The sequence below is a fragment of the Rana temporaria genome, chromosome 3 (assembly GCF_905171775.1).
Source record: "Rana temporaria chromosome 3, aRanTem1.1, whole genome shotgun sequence".
In the NCBI taxonomy this organism is placed as follows: Eukaryota; Metazoa; Chordata; class Amphibia; order Anura; family Ranidae; genus Rana; species Rana temporaria.
Genome location: NC_053491.1, coordinates 439,624,330 through 439,641,924, shown reverse-complemented (window position 1 = coordinate 439,641,924; position 17,595 = coordinate 439,624,330). Strand labels below are relative to the sequence as shown.

The 17,595-nt window shown below is 44.1% G+C and overlaps 1 protein-coding gene across 1 annotated transcript in view; it reads right to left on the bottom strand.

Moving 5' to 3' along the window:
- Window positions 1-1,085: 1,085 nt before the first annotated feature.
- SPC24 (SPC24 component of NDC80 kinetochore complex) overlaps window positions 1,086-17,595 on the bottom strand; it is a 23,315-nt gene continuing 6,805 nt past the window's right edge. Inside the window, exons 3-6 of the mRNA XM_040346422.1 lie at window positions 11,698-11,842; window positions 8,989-9,093; window positions 4,642-4,718; window positions 1,086-1,330 (exon numbers count right to left, since the gene is read on the bottom strand). Coding sequence (XP_040202356.1) covers window positions 1,224-1,330; window positions 4,642-4,718; window positions 8,989-9,093; window positions 11,698-11,842 — 434 coding nt within the window. The 3' untranslated portion in view covers window positions 1,086-1,223. The remainder of the gene's footprint in view (window positions 1,331-4,641; window positions 4,719-8,988; window positions 9,094-11,697; window positions 11,843-17,595) is intronic.

The window sequence follows — 17,595 nt, the reverse complement described above, 5'->3', positions numbered from 1 at the left end:
ATGGAGTAAGCACATTCATCACGCTGTAACAGACAGAAAAAGGCTAATCCTCTTTTACTAAAACGGAATCAGCTAAAGCAGCCCAAAGGTGAATAGAACTTCCCCTTCAGAGTGCCGTCGTACGTGTTGTACGTCACCGCGCTTTGTTCATCATTTTTTTTAAACGATGGTGTGTGGACAACATCGTTTTTAATGATGAAGTTGGAAAAACGTTGTTTTTTTCCATGATGAAAAATGTCCGTGTGTACGCGGCATTAAGGTTTGACTTCATATTATATGGTTTTGATAAATCTGAAGACAAAATTCTGCAGAAAAAAAAATCTAATAGTGTGTATGGGGTCTAAGGCTGCATTCACATGATCGTGGGCTGAATTGCTGCGATTCCGCCGTGCGATTTTAAATGGCTGCAAAATGCGGGACGCGTTTGCGATGCCATTACTTCTAATGGCACCCCAATCACGCCACAATTGTTGCACGGTAAATAGCGATGTAATCGCGGCAAGTCACAACCCCTAAAAGAAGCACTGTAGCATGATTTACCGTGCGACAATTGCACGGCGCTATTGAGGTGCCATTAGAAGTAATGGCATCGCAAACACATCCCGCGTTTTGCTTGAAATTGCGTGGCGGAATCATGGCGATTCTGCCTGCAATCATGTGTGAATGCAGCACACACACACACACGAGTGCCCCCAAACCAAGCGCCCGATTCGCCCAGTCTGTGTCTATAGATGCAAACTAGGAGGCTGGGAAGCGAGAATGCATGTTGCCCCTAGAAAAGTGGCTTTCCACAGGGTCACTCGCCGAAGAGGAGGGGCCTGGAGCGCCAGCAGGGACCCCAGAAAGGGAGGTTTAATGTCACTTTAAGACTCATTTGACATCCATACTCATGGAACAGTTGTCAAAAGGCCTTCATTTGTCAGTGGATGCAAACTGCAGTACAATAATGTGGCATCGAGAAATTCTGCCTGCTGCTGTAATGATAATTGGCACTGTTTGCACTATAAATATATAATAATCTTTAACTAAGTGGGTAAGCTAAACTACAATATATACCACACAAGAATATTCACAAAGACAGTATATACAGGTATACAAAATTTAAGGACGTGTATAGAAAATGTATCATACAAAAGCATGTGAATACTTAAATCACATTCCAACATCTACACTTGTCATGCTGGAATGCTATATAAAAACGTCCTCGCCCCACGCAGGCTCGGTCACCAATCAGTGGACAGAAGGCTCCATAGGTAATCGGAGATGAAAATCTTTGAGTGCTGGGTGCTGTCAATGCAGAGGGGTTGAGCGATCTCTCCTCCATAGTGGACTTAAGGTTACAGTTAAAGAAAGATTACGGAATATATTGCAAAGTAAATTGCCACTAAACATTATCCTGCACATACATGGACATCACAATTACTACTCAATCATTTTAAGTGAATTTGGTAAAAAGGTGGGCTTGAAAACAAACTGCTGTCATGTTATAGTTAGAAACCCCTGTGCACACAGCTCCAACTGCTAGTCTCAGGAGATTAGGTGACGTCACCACGGTGCTGCTCACTGTTCTCCTTGCTGGAAGTAATGAGGAAGCAAAGCCATGCCTCTACCAAAATGGCTGCCTCCACACAGAGACACAGTGTTTGTAGAGGCCAGTCTGCTGACAGCCTTAAAGTGATTGTAAAGTCTTTTTTCTTTCTTAACTTTAAAAATAAACATATTATACTTACCTGCCCTGTGTAGTGTTTTTTTTTACAGAGCAGCCTCTTGTCTGGTTCATCTTCTGCTCTCCTGATGAGTACACCCACAGCAAACAGCTTGCTATGGGGGCGGCACCCAAGCAGAGTCGCGGCTCTCTGTGTCCATTCAGACACGGAGCTGTGGCCCCAGTCTCTCTTTCTCCTGATTGGCTAACTGACTTTGACAGCAGCGGGATCTAATGCATAAAGATAAATAAAAAGTCTGAGAATAATGTTCTTTAGCAAGGAACTGTTCTTTACGATTTACTGTTGGGGCTCTGGGCTTCAGCAAAATGGCGGCCTCCAGCAAGAAGAAACAGGAACAATGCTGGAGGCAATTTACAGCACACACACAATTTTTGTAGCTTAAAGCGGTTGTAAACCCGCATATGGATTTTTTTTTTTACACCTGCAAGACAAAAAAGACAGTGCACCGCATACTAGCTCATTATGAAATACTTACCTCGGAACGAGGAGAAGAGAACTTACCTGGTCCACGCCGAGCGATATGTCATCTTGACTCGGCGTGTCTTCCGGGTATCGCCGCTCCAGCGCTGTGATTGGCTGGAGCGGCGATGTCGTCACTCCCGCGCAGAGACTTTAATTCGGCAAGGTCCGTCGGCTGCCGGTCCTTTAGCCGAGGATCCCCCCTGCGCATGCGCCGCTGCAACCGTACAGGTTTAGGAGATATTCTCTATACCTACAGGTAAGCCTTATTATAGGCTTACCTGTAGGTAAAAGTTAAAAAAATGGCTTTACAACCACTTTAATTATTAATGTATGTTCCTTGCTAAAGAACATTATTTTTACCAAGTTGTTATGGGTAAAATTTTGCTTTAAGTCAGTAAGGGACCGGGGCATATGGACTTTTGTTTCAGAACTGCTTCACATCCCATACAGACCTAAAGCACTGCTATCTGGCGGCTAGTCTCAGGAGATTTGGCGATATAACACCACGGTGCTGCTCACTGTTCTCCTTGCTGGAACCTATGACATGAGGAACCAAAGCCCTGCCTCTACCAAGATGGTCACCTAAAACCTGGCCTGACCCAAGCACCACATTTATTTTGTAAATTGATCTCATGACCTCAACATTAACCACTAGCCAACCAGCTCAGGCAAATATACTGCAGCAGGTCAGCTCTCCTGCGCAAATCGGTGTACCTGTATGTCAGTCCGTGCAGGGTGGATAAACAAGGCAATTCCCCGTTCTGCCAGATGACAAAGATCGGGAACAGTGATCTCTGTCATGTTCCAGTAACCCCCCCCCCCCCTTACAGTTAGAACACACTCAGGGAACACACTTAAAGTGGAGGTCCACCCTAAAAACAAAAAAGAATTACACCAAAATGCTACAAAAAAATAAAATGCTATGCGGATCTTCCTAATCTGCCTCTTCCTAGTCCGCAGCTGGTTTTCATCCTTGCGGTGTCTTCTGGGGAATGGGGCGCGCTGCCTTCTGGGAACTGGGGAATGGGCGCTGCCTTCTGGGAACTGTGCTTATCCCAGATAGCAGCCGCCCATTCACAAAACACGCATGCGCCCATTCACTCGTGCATGCGCAGTAGAAAATGGGTAGTGAAGCCGTAAGGCTCCACTGCCCGTTTCCCTTAGTGAGGATGGCAGTGCCAGGACCTGCAACAATCAAGGGATTGGCCTGGGGGGGGGTGCCTAGGACAGGCAATTGTCCTCATTAAAAGTCAGCCAGCTAGAGTTCTTGTAGCTGCTGACTTTTAAAAAAATAAATAATTGCGGGTGGAACCTTGCTTTAATCCCTTGATCGCCCCCTAGTGTTTAAAAAAAAAAAAAATATATATATATATATATATATATATATATATATATATATATATATATATATATATATATATATATATATATATATATATATATATATAACACACACAGTTGTGTTCAAAATTATTCAACCCCCCGCTTCCCTGCTTGTATTTTTACAGTAATCAGTGCCCTTTTATAGCACTGATCAATGTAACACTGGTCCCCAAAAAGTGTCATTTAAAGAGGAGTTCCACCTAAAAATGGACCTCCGCTTAACCCACTCCTCGCCCCCTTACATGTAATTTTTTTTTTGGGGGGGGGGGTGGGGGCTTCAGGAGAAGGGGACTTCCTGTCCCACTTCCTCCTTCTGTCGAGGGGCTGAAAAGGCGATTAGCTTAATCGCCTTTTCACAGCCCCTCCCTGTAGGCGAGCGCCTGTCCAATCGGACAGCGCCGCGCCGCTCACGCATGCGCAGTGGGTGCACGGCCGTGAAGCCGAAAGCTGTCACTGCCGGGTGCCCACACTAAGACTGACACTTACCTGCTCCACGGCTCCAGCGAAGCGCCGGGGCTCCGCTCCTCGCCCCCCCTCGCCGGCTGGCGCGTCGCTGGAGCCGTGGAGCAGGTAAGTGTCAGTTTATTAAAAGCCAGCAGCTACACTTTTTGTAGCTGCTGACTTTTAATAAACTTAAAAAAAAAAAAAGGGTGGAAAACCCCTTTAAGGTCATATTAGTTCTCCGCAATGTTGCAGTCCCGCTAAACAAGGCGTTTCAGGTTACCTTAATGGTTCGCACTATATTAGACATTTACTGTTATACAAAGAGCCATTGTATTTGTCCTACCCACTTCTGTTATTCTTTATGGATCTCCTTACTGCGTTTCTTGTACTGCAAAACTTAAGAATAATGATTGCCAAAAAAACGATTATTTTTTTTTTGCACTTATTCCACTTTAGTAAATAACTCCAAAAAAAAATCTTCAACTTTGACAAACGACAGAAAATATGACATTTTTGTGTTTTCCTATAACACTACTTGCAATTTGTGTTCAATTACCCATAATGGGAAAAAAAACAAACAAAAAAACAAACACACAGCACGATTAACATAGCATTGGAAGGATACTGCCTTTGATGAGTGTTGAGTCACAGCTGTAATCCCAATCAATCTTGGATACAGAATGGAACAGTTTTGCCGTGTACCTGAAAAGAACACAAAGAATTGTATTACACGTCCCCCTTCTTTTCTTCTACTGAAACCAGCAATACTAGATTTGGGGGAGCTACAATCTCTAGGGCCCTAGAGCGGCCCTAAGGTCCCAAAAGTCAGTAGTTGGAACATTGACTTGTAAAGGGAACGTTAACCACTTGCCGACCGCTTCATGAAGATATACATCGGCAGAATGGCTTGGCTAGGCAAAGCAATGTTCCCGTATGTTGCTTTGAATTTCCCGCCGTGCAGGTGCGCCCCCCGCAAGCTCCATGACCATGTTCGCGGGTCCCGCGGACTCAATGTCCGCCGTGTCCCGCGATCATGTTACAAAGCTGCAGCACAGGGTGATGCCTGTGTAAACAAGACATTTCCCTGTTCTGCCATGTGACATGACACTGATCTTCTACTCCCCATCATCGGGAGCAGTGATCACTGTCGTGTCACTGGTAGCCCAGCCCCCACACAGTTGTAATCACTCCCTAGGACACACTTAACCTCTTCCTCCCAGAGGTGATTCAGTTTGCATGTGTTGCGCTATATAAGTTTCTCACTCACTCACTCCTCGCCCCCTAGTGGTTAACCCTTTTCCCTGCCAGTGTCATTTACACAGTAATCAGTGCATTTTTTTTTAGCACTGATCGCTGAATAAATGAAAATTATTAATAAGAATGCCATAAAACTATCCCCTATTTTGTAGACGCTATAACTTTTGTGCAAACCAATATACGCTTATTGCGTTTTTTTTTTTTTACCAAAAATATGTAGAAGAATACATATCGGCCTAAACTGAGAAAACATTTTTTTTTTTTTTTTTGGGGGGGGATATTTATAAAAACGAAAAATGTCAAAATTGTCGCTCTTTTCTTGTTTATAGCGCAAAAAATAAAAACCGCAGAGGTGATCAAATACCACCAAAAGAAAGCCCCATTTGTGGGGAAAAAAAAGATATACATTTTGGGGACATCGTCGCACGACCACGCTATTGTCAAAGTAATGCAGTGCTAAATCGCACAAATGGCTTGGTTATTAAGGGGGGGGGGGGGAAATCTTTTTGGGTACCCCATCACCCGACCGCGCAATTGTCAGTTAAAGCGGCGCAGTGCCGAATCGCAAAAAATGGCCTGGTCATTCAGCAGCCAATTCTTCCGGGGCTGAAGTGGTTAATAAGAGCACTCTCTGGAAGGTTCATTTAGCATGTCCCTAGTTCCCTACAGCATGACTTCAATCTTCAACCAATCCTGTAGAACTCTGGTCATTTCCTTTAGCAAGATTTCACTCTATGGCAGTCTTCTGTAGCACAACATATAATAAGTATTATATATGGCCATTTAGAGACGTCAAGTACCACATTTGACGCCGCCTGTGCAGTTGATTTATCTAAAATGGAGAATCCAAAATCTGCTGCAGCTGTGCATTATAGCCAGAATCTAACTTCAGCTTGTTCAATTAAAGTTTTACTAAACCCTCTTTTTTTGTATTTTTTTTTTTACCTTAAAATAACAAACATGTTATACTTACCTGCTCTGTATAATGGTTTTGCACAGAGCAGCCCTAATCCTCCCCTTTTCGCGTCACTCACAGACGCTCCTGGCTCCTCCCTCCTACCGGGTGCCCCCACAGCAAGCAGCTTGCTGTGGGGGCACCCATGCAGGCGTGCTCCTGAGCCGCGGCTTGGGCCCCACCCCCTCTGTCTCAGAAAGAATCAATGAACTAAGAAGGCGCTCACCAGCAAAGTTGTAGTTCATTCATTGACAGGATACTGTGAATGAAAGACGTGGCCGTGTGAGCAGAGCCTCACACGGCCATGTTTTTTTAAAGTGACAGTGGGTGGGGGGGGAGAGGATCCCCTGTCAGCTGGCACAGATTTAACATGTTCCAAATGGTGAACTTATCCTTTCAAATTTTTCGAAATTTTTGAACTTCGTATTTCCGAATTTTTCAATTTCCGAATTTTCAATTTCGAACTTTTCAATTTCCGAATTTTCGCATTTCCGCATTTTTTTTTTATTTTTTTAAACATTTTTTAGAAATTCCAAATTTTCGAAATTTCACATTTTTCATTTTCGAATTTTTCAATTTTAGAAATTTCGAATTTCATTTTTTTTTTTTTTCGAATTTTTAATTTTCGATTTTTCAAATTTCAAATTTTTCAATTTTAGAAATTTCTAATTTTCAAATTTTTTATTTTTCGAATTTTTTATTTTCGAATTGATGCATTTTCTAATTTTCGAAATTCCGAATTTTTTCATTTTCGAAAATGAAAAATTCGAAAAATAAAAAAATTTTTAAATTCGAAAATTAAAAAAAAAAAAAAAAAATTTTTTTTCCGTTTTTTGCTTTTTCAGAAATAACAAACGAAAAAAACAATTTTTTTGGCAGTGCACATGTCTATTGAGAATGAAACCACAGCCTCTGGTGAGTTGCAGGCAGGGAGTGAACTTCCGTTCGGAAAGCCTACGAGATACTAGTAGAAGTTGAAGTTGGAGTGGGTAACTGCCAACACTAGATTCCGGCTCCCCAAAAAAAGAAGGAAAAAAAAACCACAACACTCCAGAAAGTGGGAGAGGAGGGGGAGAAGTAGGAAATGAAGGGGATCTTTACAGGTAATGTTCTGCTTTAAAGTGATACTCAAGGCCATGTTAACCACTTGCCGACCGCGCACCGTCGTTATACGTCCACAAGGTGGCTCGGCTGGGCGAGAGCACGTAATATGACGTCCTCTCTCCCAGCCGCCACTAGGGGGCGTGCGCGCTCCCCGCTCGCCCCCCGTGCGTGTGCCCGGCGGGCGCGATCGCCGCCGGGCACACGCGATCGCTCGGTACAGAGCGGGGACCGAGAGCTGTGTGTGTAAACACACAGCTCCCGGTTCTGTCAGCAGGGGAAATGCTGATCTTCGGTTCATACAATGTATGAACCGAGGATCAGTGTTTCCCCTAGTGAGGCCACCCCCCCCCCCCACAGTAAGAGCACACCCAGGCATACTTAACCCCTTCCCCGCCCCCTAATGTTAACCCCTTCACTGCCAGTGGCATTTTTGTAGTAATCCAATGCATTTTTATAGCACTGATCGCTATAAAAATGCCAATGGTCCCAAAAATGTGTCAAAAGTGTCCGCCATAATGTCGCAGTACCGAGAAAAAAAAAAAAAGAATCGCTGATCGCCGCCATTACTAGTAAAAAAAATATAATAAAAATGACATAAAAATACCCCCTATTTTGTAAACGCTATAACTTTTGCGCAAACCAATCAATAAACGCTTATTGCGATTTTTTTTTACGAAAAATATGTAGAAGAAAACGTATCGGCCTAAACTGAGGAAAAAAATGTTTTTTTATATATTTTTGGGGGATATTTATTATAGCAAAATGTTAAAAATATTAATTTTTTTTCAAAATTGTCGCTCTATTTTTGTTTATAGCGCAAAAACTAAAAAACCGCAGAGGTGATCAAATACCACCAAAAGAAAGCTCTATTTGTGGGAAAAAAAGGACGCCAATTTTGTTTGGGAGCCACGTCGCACGACCACGCAATTGTCTGTTAAAGCGACGCAGTCCAGAATCGCAAAAAGTACTCTGGTCTTTGGGCAGCAATATGGTCCGGGGGGTAAGTGGTTAAAAAATAATAATAATAAATATATATATATATATATATATATATATATATATATATATATATATATATATATATATATATATATTATGTTATACTTATCTGCTCTGTGCAGTGGTTTTGCACAGAGCAGCCCCAATCTTTCACTTCTCGGGTCCCCTGTCAGTGCTCCTGGCCCATCCTTCCTGTCGAGTGCCCCCTGGGCCGCTGCTCTGTCTGCCATTTAGGCCAAGAGCCACAGCTCTGCCCTACCCCCCCCCCCCCCTCTCCTCACTGGCTCACTGACTTTGATTGAGAGCAGCAGAAGCCAATTGCACCCGCTGCAATCTAAGCCACTGAGGAGGGAGACTTTATCCATAGAACTGAGGCGCTCATGCACATCGCTGGATGGAAGTGGGGCTCAGGTAAGTATCAGAGGGGCTGGGGAGAACTGCATAGATTGTATTAAGACTTACATTTGACTTTAAACTAAATCTGCATAAGTAACACACTACTGTTCTGTAGAGATAGATGTAATAAAGGGATCAAAATCTATTTTTGCAGTTCTATGAAAAAATAAGCTGGCGTAAGCAAACAGCCTTTACATTACATATGTGATACAGCATGTCATGTTCTGCCTGCAAATCTCTTTATATGATGACAAAACTTACAAGGCTGAGGGGATGACTACAGTCGTATCTTCCTGAGCTTCTCTCTCTATCTCTTCAGTTTCATCTTCTAGGAGCTTCAAGTCTTCCACCTCCTTTTGCAAGAATGTACGGATGTTCAGGAAAAGCAAACTTCACAAATTAAAGAATTAAAACATATACATAAACAAACAGCTGATTCATCACCACAAGGTTAATGAAAAGACAGTGGAAGTCACAGTCAGATTTTAAAAACAGAAATCACATAGGGTTTATCTTCTAGCGGAGGGGTAAATCCAGCCATAGACTGTTTGAATCTGCTGGACTGGCTGAGATTGGAACTAGGGTTGTCCCGATACCACTTTAAGACCAAGTATAAGTACCGATCCTTTTCAAGTACTCGCCGATACTGAATACCGATACTTTTAATTTAATCTCATGTGAAAGTGGCATGTGTCGGTATTTTTCTTTTTTTGGGGGGGGGGGGGGGGGCATGTGGGGACTCTGGGCCAGATTCACATAGAAGAGTGGCGGCGTAACGTATAGTAGATACATTACACCGCCGCAATTATTCATCGCAAGTGCCTGATTCACCAAGCACTTGCGATGAAAACCTACGCCGGCGGCCTCCGGCGCAAGGCGGGCCAATTTAAATGGGCGTGTGCCATTTAAATTAGGCACGCTCCCGCGCCGGACCTACCGCGCATTCTCCGTTTCCGAACTCCCGTCGTGCATTGCGCGCCGTGCCGTCATGTTTTCGAACGGCGACACGCGTAGCGTAATTCCGTATTCCCGGACGGCTTACGCAAAAGACGTTATTTTTTAAATTTCGACGCGGGAACGACGGCCATACTTTAGACAGCAATACGCTTGCTGACTAAAGTTAGGGCACCAAAAACGACGACTAACTTTGCGACGGAAAACTATACTAGCGGCGACGTAGCGAACGCGAAAAACCGACGTGGATCGCCGTAACTGCTAATTTACATACCCGACGCTGGTTTACGACGCGAACTCCCCCCAGCGGCGGCTGTGGTATTGCATCTTAAGATCCGACAGTGTAAAACAATTACACCTGTCGGATCTTCTGGCTATCTATGCGTAACTGATTCTATGAATCAGTCGCATAGATAGAAACAGAGATACGACGGCGTATCTCCACTGTGAATCTGGCCCAGTGTCAGTGTGATTTTTTTTACAATTTTTTTTTTTAAATTATTTATTGCAATTTTTTTTTTTTTTTTTATCAGCCCTGTTGGGGGGGGGGGGGCAATGGTGAGATATCAGGGGTCTTAACAGACCTCTGACATCTCCCCTTTGAGACAGAGAAAGGGACTAGGGACACATATTCCCCACTCCCTTTCTCAGCTACACTGAAAATGAAAGGAGAGAAGACAGCGGCTTCTCTTCATTCATTAACTGAGACATCGTAATCACAGGAGGTTACGATGTTTCAGTTATGTGAATGGACAGAGTCAGTGAATACCGACTCTGTCCATTCATAAAACGAAGGAGCCGGGTTTACCGGCTCCTACCTCCGCTCTCCATCCTGAGATATCAAGGGGAACGGTAGAAGAGAGAGGGAGAGAGAGAGAAAGAAAGAGAAAGAAAGAGAAAGAAAGAGAAAGAAAGAGAAAGAAAGAGAAAGAAAGAGAAAGAAAGAGAAAGAAAGAGAAAGAAAGAGAAAGAAAGAGAGAAAGAGAAATGGGGACTGGGAGGAGGATAGAGGGCAGTCAGCGGTGATCGTGTGTGGGAGAGAAGCACCGATCACCGCTGAAAGCCGTGGCGAGGCTTTGAGAGAGAGGACCGGCTGTGGCTGTCAGACTTTTAAATCTATACAGGGTGATCAGCGCTTGTAACTCCTCCACAGCACTGATCACCGCTGAGTGCTCAGGTATCGGGTGAAGTAACGGAGCATTTGCCCCGAGTACAAGTACTCAGGCAAATGAATGGTATCGGTACAACCCTAATTGGAACCATGTATGGGCAGACTGATTGTACCAAAGTTGATCAAAATCGGGTACAACCAGCCTGTTAGATTTTTCATGCTACTATTGTCAGTGGCTATAGCCACTAGTAATAATCATTGTGTGTGTTCTCCCAGCCGGGATGGCTCTCCCCCAACGGGAGAACACAATAGCTTAGCGGGAGGGATTCCCCCATTAACACCATAGTGACACTGCACTAATCTGGGGGGTGATCAGGGAGTTTTTTTTTTTACACCGATTGCTTGTTACAGTGGTGATCACTGTAACAATCGTTTTGAACTGTTATGAATGGCTTTGTTTACTACTGTGATTTGCCCACAGCTATCATATGGTACAGGTTGCCATGTAATCACTGATGACCAATCACAGATCACACACAGTAGTAAACAATGATGTTATAAATAGATTTAATTCATGACTATTGTTTACTGTGCAACATGTCATCACACAGCAAACACTTAGTACCTGGGGACGCTAATAACGGCCCGATACCGAGCACTGCAATCTGTAATTCGCTCTGTCCACTGTGGTTGTGGTTCACGCCGCTGCAGCCCCAGGGGGCAGGCACAGTGCGCATGTGCAACACAAGGTACGAGTACATTGTGGTACCTGAAGGAGCCGCCCGCCAGAAATGTACTGTTGAGGTTCACCAATTGGTAAACAAAGCATCTTCCTCTTTTTTGTTATGGTTGCCTATAATAATATTTGTACAAGAAAAGAAACACTACTTTGGTCTGAAGGATATTTTTTGTCTGTTTCCACCGATGCATTTTTCTCACAAACTTCCTGTATCTCCCGCTCAATCTTATGAAGTCTGGATGACACTTTTTGCTTGGTCTCTTCTGCTGCAAGAACGGTATGTGCAACTTTTTCTTCTACTGACATAAGATCTAAAGATTTCAAAAGAAAGAACGTAAATTAAAGTTTCCGTGTCAGCTGAGGTAGGCTACTGTGCAATGCGTATTTCAGCATACTGTACTGCTTGTTTTTTCTTTAATTTTTTTGAAGTGCCAGAGATTAAAACTTCATTCATATTCATGCCACTGCACAGCAATGGGGTGCGTGGGACTGCTGTGACGTGACATGCAGTGCTGTCCTCCGTGCTGCATAAAAATGCAGATATGCTGCAATTGTCTGCACTGCAACAAACAGTACACCAGTGTTATGGTGTGTATGGGGCACATAGAAAACAATTGTTTTCTATGTGTTCTAGGGATGACCTGCAAACTAACCCTAAAGCCTCTTACACACGATCAGATTTTCTGCAGACAAATCGTTGGACTTTTGTCCGAAGGGTGTTGGCCAGGAATTTGTCTTGCATACAAACAGCACACAATTGTCGGCCAACAAACACAAACGTAGTTACGTACTACGTGGTTTTTCAGCTCTTGAGCGCCACCCTTTGGGCACCTTCTGCTAATGTCGCGTTTGGTGAGCGTTGCTTCCGAGCATGCGTGTTTGTACTTTTGTCCACACGATCGGAAAATCCGACAACAAACCGTTGTCCATGGAAAATTTTAAAGCCTGCCCCATCCAACATTTGTCAGTGGAAAATCCGACAATAATTGTCCGATGGAGTGTACAAGAGGTGGTCAACACACAATTCCCCTTCGGATAATCCGATCGTGTGTACGAAGGCTTTAACCACTTAAGACCCGGACCAAAATGCAGCTAAAGGCCCAGCTAAATTACGCGGTCGTGCGACGTGGCTCCCAAACAAACTTGACGTCTTTTTTTCCCCACAAATAGAGCTTTCTTTTGGTGGTATTTGATCACCTCTGCGGTTTTTAAAATGTATAGCGTTTACAAAATAGGGGATAGTTTTATTGCATTTTTATTAATAATTATTTTTTTTTACTACCAATGGCGGCGATCAGCGATTTTTTTCGTGACTGCGACATTATGGCGGACACTTCGGACAATTTTGACACATTTTTGGGACGGTTGTCATTTTCACAGCAAAAAATGCATTTAAATTGCATTGTTTATTGTGAAAATGACAGTTGCAGTTTGGGAGTTAACCACAGGGGGGCGCTGAAGGAGTTAGGCTTCACCTAGTGTGTGTTGTATCTTAGAATGCCAGGCTTGATTTAAATGTGCAAAAAACGCCGGGGGGGGCGGAGCCATGGCATCACAAATGAGGGCCGGATTTGAAAGACATGTATCCAAAGAACGGAACAGACACACTGTTTTTTTCCTGATGAAGACAGTCAATGTAACCCACAAGTCGAAACGCGTCGGATTAACCATCTGCATTTACCTTTGAGCCTGTTGGGTTCTTGAGGTTTTCTACATCATTCACTCATTGCATTTCATGTACTGTTATCCTGTTCATATACTGTTTTTATATACCACTGTGTGGCTTATGTAGTATGTAATCTTCTGCTACAATTATTGTTATATATATGATGTAATTTTTGTATATTAAATAATTTTTTATATTTTTTAAATTTTTTGTTTCATTGCCCACAAAATCCCATTTCTGGAGGTTATTTTCTTTTGCGTGTGCTCAGTTTGGTGTGTATTGCTAGAGAGTGTTTTTTCCCCCCTTTGGGAGAGTGCATGTGATCAGCACAGGGCCAATCAGCACTGTCCAAACAGAGGGTCAGGTGTCCCGGATCCTGATAGGACAGCCAGTTTATTGTAAAAACTCCTACAAGATTTAACCAGGCACTGATAGAAATCACAAGACTGCTGTATACTGCTGATGATAAAAGGCATTTAGCAGTTTACATTTACTAACGTGGAGGTCCACCCAAAAAAAAAAAAAAAATACACCAAAATCCTGCAAAAAAAAAAAAAAAAAAAAAAAAAAAAAAAAAAAAATGTTGGTGGTTGCTATGCGGCTTTTCCTAATCTGCCTCTTCCGGCAGGTCTTCTTCCTTGTCCTCCCCGCGTTGTCTTCTGGGGAATGGTGCGCACTGCCTTCTGGGAACTGTGTGTATCCCAGAAAGCAGCCGCCCATTCACAAAGCGCCGCGAGACTCGCACATGCGCAGTAGGAAGCCACAAGGCTCCACTGCCCGTTTCCCTTAGTGAGGATGGCGGCACCTGGAGCAAAAATTGTCTCTGGACAGCCACACTCTGCACAACATGTAGCCTTTATTTAAAAAAATTCCCACCTGCTACTCCCTTTTACCGGGAGCTGCTAGGATCGAGCGATCGGCCGGGGGGGGGGGGGCAACATTGGGGGCGCCTAGGACAGGTAAGTGTCCTTATTAAAAGTCAGCAGCTACAGTTTTTGTTGCGCATGCGCAGTAGGAAACGGGCAGTGAAGCCGTAAGGCTTCACTGCCCGTTTCCCTTAGTAAGGATGCCCTTAGTAAGGATGGAGGCGCCAGGACTGAGGGAATCGCCGTCGGGGACCGACATCGTGGGAGGCTAGGACAGGTAAGTGTCCTTATTAAAAGTCAGCAGCTACACTGTTAGTAGCTGCCGACTTCGTGGGGGAATCACGATTTAATGAGAAAACGAAAAGCGCTCTCTGAAAATGGCGCCAATGCCGAGTGGGTAACTTCCTGTGTTCAGTAAGCAGCAGGTCAGTCGCTCAGCACAGGATCTGGGAGCAAGTGGAGATCACTACAGTAGTGGTATCTACTACAGCGATTTCCAGCTTCCAAAGGGGGTTTGGCCAGGTATGGTATATGCATAGTTACTGTATTTTCCGGCGTATAAGATGACTTTCTGGATGCAAAAACATGCATCCAAAGTCGGGGGTCGTCTTATACGCCGGGTACAGTCTCAGTACTCACTTTTTTTCCCCAGCGCTGACAGTCTCCCATGCTGCGATCGCGATCGTGAAGGATTTCAAAGCCGCGCCTTCACTGCAGAGTGTTCTGTGATAGGAGGAACAAAAATCTTCCCAGCAGCGCCTCTGTTCTTTGTTCCTCCTATCACAGATGCCTTCTCATCCTCGGACGAGATGAGAAGACGTCCGTGATAGGCGGAAAACATAACAGAGGCGCTGCTGGGAAGATTTTTGTTCCTCCTATCACAGAACACTCTGCAGTGAAGGCGCGGCTTTGAAATCATTCGCGATCGCAGCATGGGAGACTGTCAGCGCTGGGGAAAAAAAGTGAGTGTTATTGCAATGGGGGGGGGGGGGGCAACAAGTTCAGGCACAGTGGGGGCAAGTGATGGCAATGTGGGGGCATGTAATGGCACAATGGCAATGTGGGGGCATGTAATGGCACAGTGGCAATGTGGGGGCATGTAATGGCACAGTGGCAATGTGGGGGCATGTAATGGCACAGTGGCACAGTCTGGGCATGTAATGTAATGGCACAGTCTGGGCATGTAATGTAATGGCACAGTGAGTAATGTAATGGCACAGTGAGTAATGTAATGGCACAGTCTGGGCATGTAATGTATTGGCACAGTGAGGAATGTAATGTAATGGCACAGTGAGATTTGAAAAAGCCTGTTCCTGTCAGCGGTTCTGGCTCCCCCTCAGCTTCCAGAAAGACAGTAAGAAGGGGGTAGTCTTATACAGTGAGTATATCCCAAAATCAAAATTTTTCCTGGAAAATTAGGGGGTCGTCTTAGGCCCCTTTTAGACGGACGGCTGTTTTGCCGCAGTTAAAAGCACTACAAATGTTTTGTGAAATTCAAGGCTCCAGGCACTGCGATTAGCTGCATTTGCACATTGCGATTACATGCGTTTACGTGCGTTTAACTGCGGCCGCGTTTAGCTGCGGTATTCATTTCCATAGCAACCATTTTTATTTTTTTTGTTTTTGTTTGGGTCCCTTGAATTCTAAAACGCTGCTATCCGCAGTTGACAAAACAGACTGCGATTACCTGCGGTTATGTGCATATAGCTGCGCTACATCGCACCTGGACGCATTCAATTCTATTTTTTCTATTCGCACAAAACCGCATGTAACGTAATCGCACGCAAACGCTGTGTGTGAATGGGGCCATAGGAAAACATTGTGTGCTTTTAGCTGCGGTAGAAAAATAGAAAATCTGCAGCTAAAAGCACCATTCTATCCGTCCGTCTGAAAGGGGCCTTATACGCCGGGTCGTCTTATACGCCGGAAAATACGGTACATTAGTCTAGATTGTAACTATAAAAATATCCATACCTGAAGTTCAGCTTTAACTGGGGTCTGTCAGAAAACAATAGCACAGCAAGGGAAACCGGTGTACTAACATCAGATAGTTAGTACAGTGGCTCCTTCTGAGCTTTCAGTTTTTTTTTTTGATCAGCCCACTGGGTTGAAATGGAAGAAAAAATAAATAAAATAAACCTAGTAGTGTGCACCAGACTTAAGCCACAATATGGCCACTCCCAGTCTGGAGCTCGGGGTACCTACTGTATGCATGATGGAATTCAATTGTAATATTTCCCATTCATATTTTTTACTCTGATCTTTTGAGGAACTAAGGGCCAGATTCACGTAGAGCGGCGCAAATTAAGTTACTCCAAACGTATGTCATTTAAGTTACGGCGCCTTAATTTTGTGTCGTAAGTGCCGTATCCACAGCGCATTTGCGCCCAAATTTGCGCCATCGTAACTTAAATCCCAAGGCGTAAGGTGGGGTTATTGCAAGTGGGAAGGAAGTGAGCGTGCTCCATTGTAATGAGCCGTGACCCCATGCAAATGAAAGGCCGGCCGTACTGCGCATGCGCGCACGAATCTGCACCTCACTGGGCATGCTCAGAACTTGGCTCGGTGCAATCAGTGAGATAGGTAAAAGGCCAAGCGTACTTTGGTGTCCGTTTAATAAACTGTGAAGTTTTTTCTCTGTTCAGTTCACATCAGTTCACGGCAGTTCTCATGAGGAGAATTATCTCCTCTGCAGCCAGTTTAATAAACTGAGAACTTCAGTTCTCAGATGGTGAACAGAGGTGAAGTTTTTTTCTCTGAAAACAGCCGAGATCTGTGTAAAAGTGGGTGGACTGCCTGTAATCTCGTGAGATATTGTGAGATTATGGTGCAGCCGAATTCAAACAGTGAAACTAACGTTTAAAAGAACATGTAATTAATGTTTTCAGACATGTGATAACATATATATGTATATATATATATATACACACATACATACAGTATATATATATATATATATATATATATATATATATATATATATATATATATATATGTATGTGTGTGTGTGTGTGTGTGTGTGTGTATATATATATACCGTATTTATCAGCCTATTGTGCGCACCCCCTTTATTTATTTTTTATTACTTACAGTTTTGGTGTCTTGCCTGGCGTCCATCGGCGGCCTTGTCCGGTCTGGCGTCCGTCTGCGACCTTCGTGGTGTCCTCCCCGCTGCTCCTGCGCTGTCTCTGAGCCGATCCCTGCTTCCCGCACTGTGTTTAAACGCCGCCGCCGACATATACCGAGCGCAGTACACTCGGGCACGCTTGGCTCCTCTCGCATAACCTAGAAGGGAGCCGAGCCTGGCCGACTGTACCCGAGTATACTGCGCTCGGTATATGTATGCGGCAGCATTCAAACACAGCACGGGAAGCAGGGATCGGCGGCAAAGTTCAAACACAGTGCGGGAAGCAAGTATCGGCGTATATCGCGCACCCACAATTTTGCCCTGATTTTATACGCCAATAAATACGGTATATATGTGTGTGTGTGTGTGTGTGTGTGTGTATATATGTATATGTGTGTATGTATG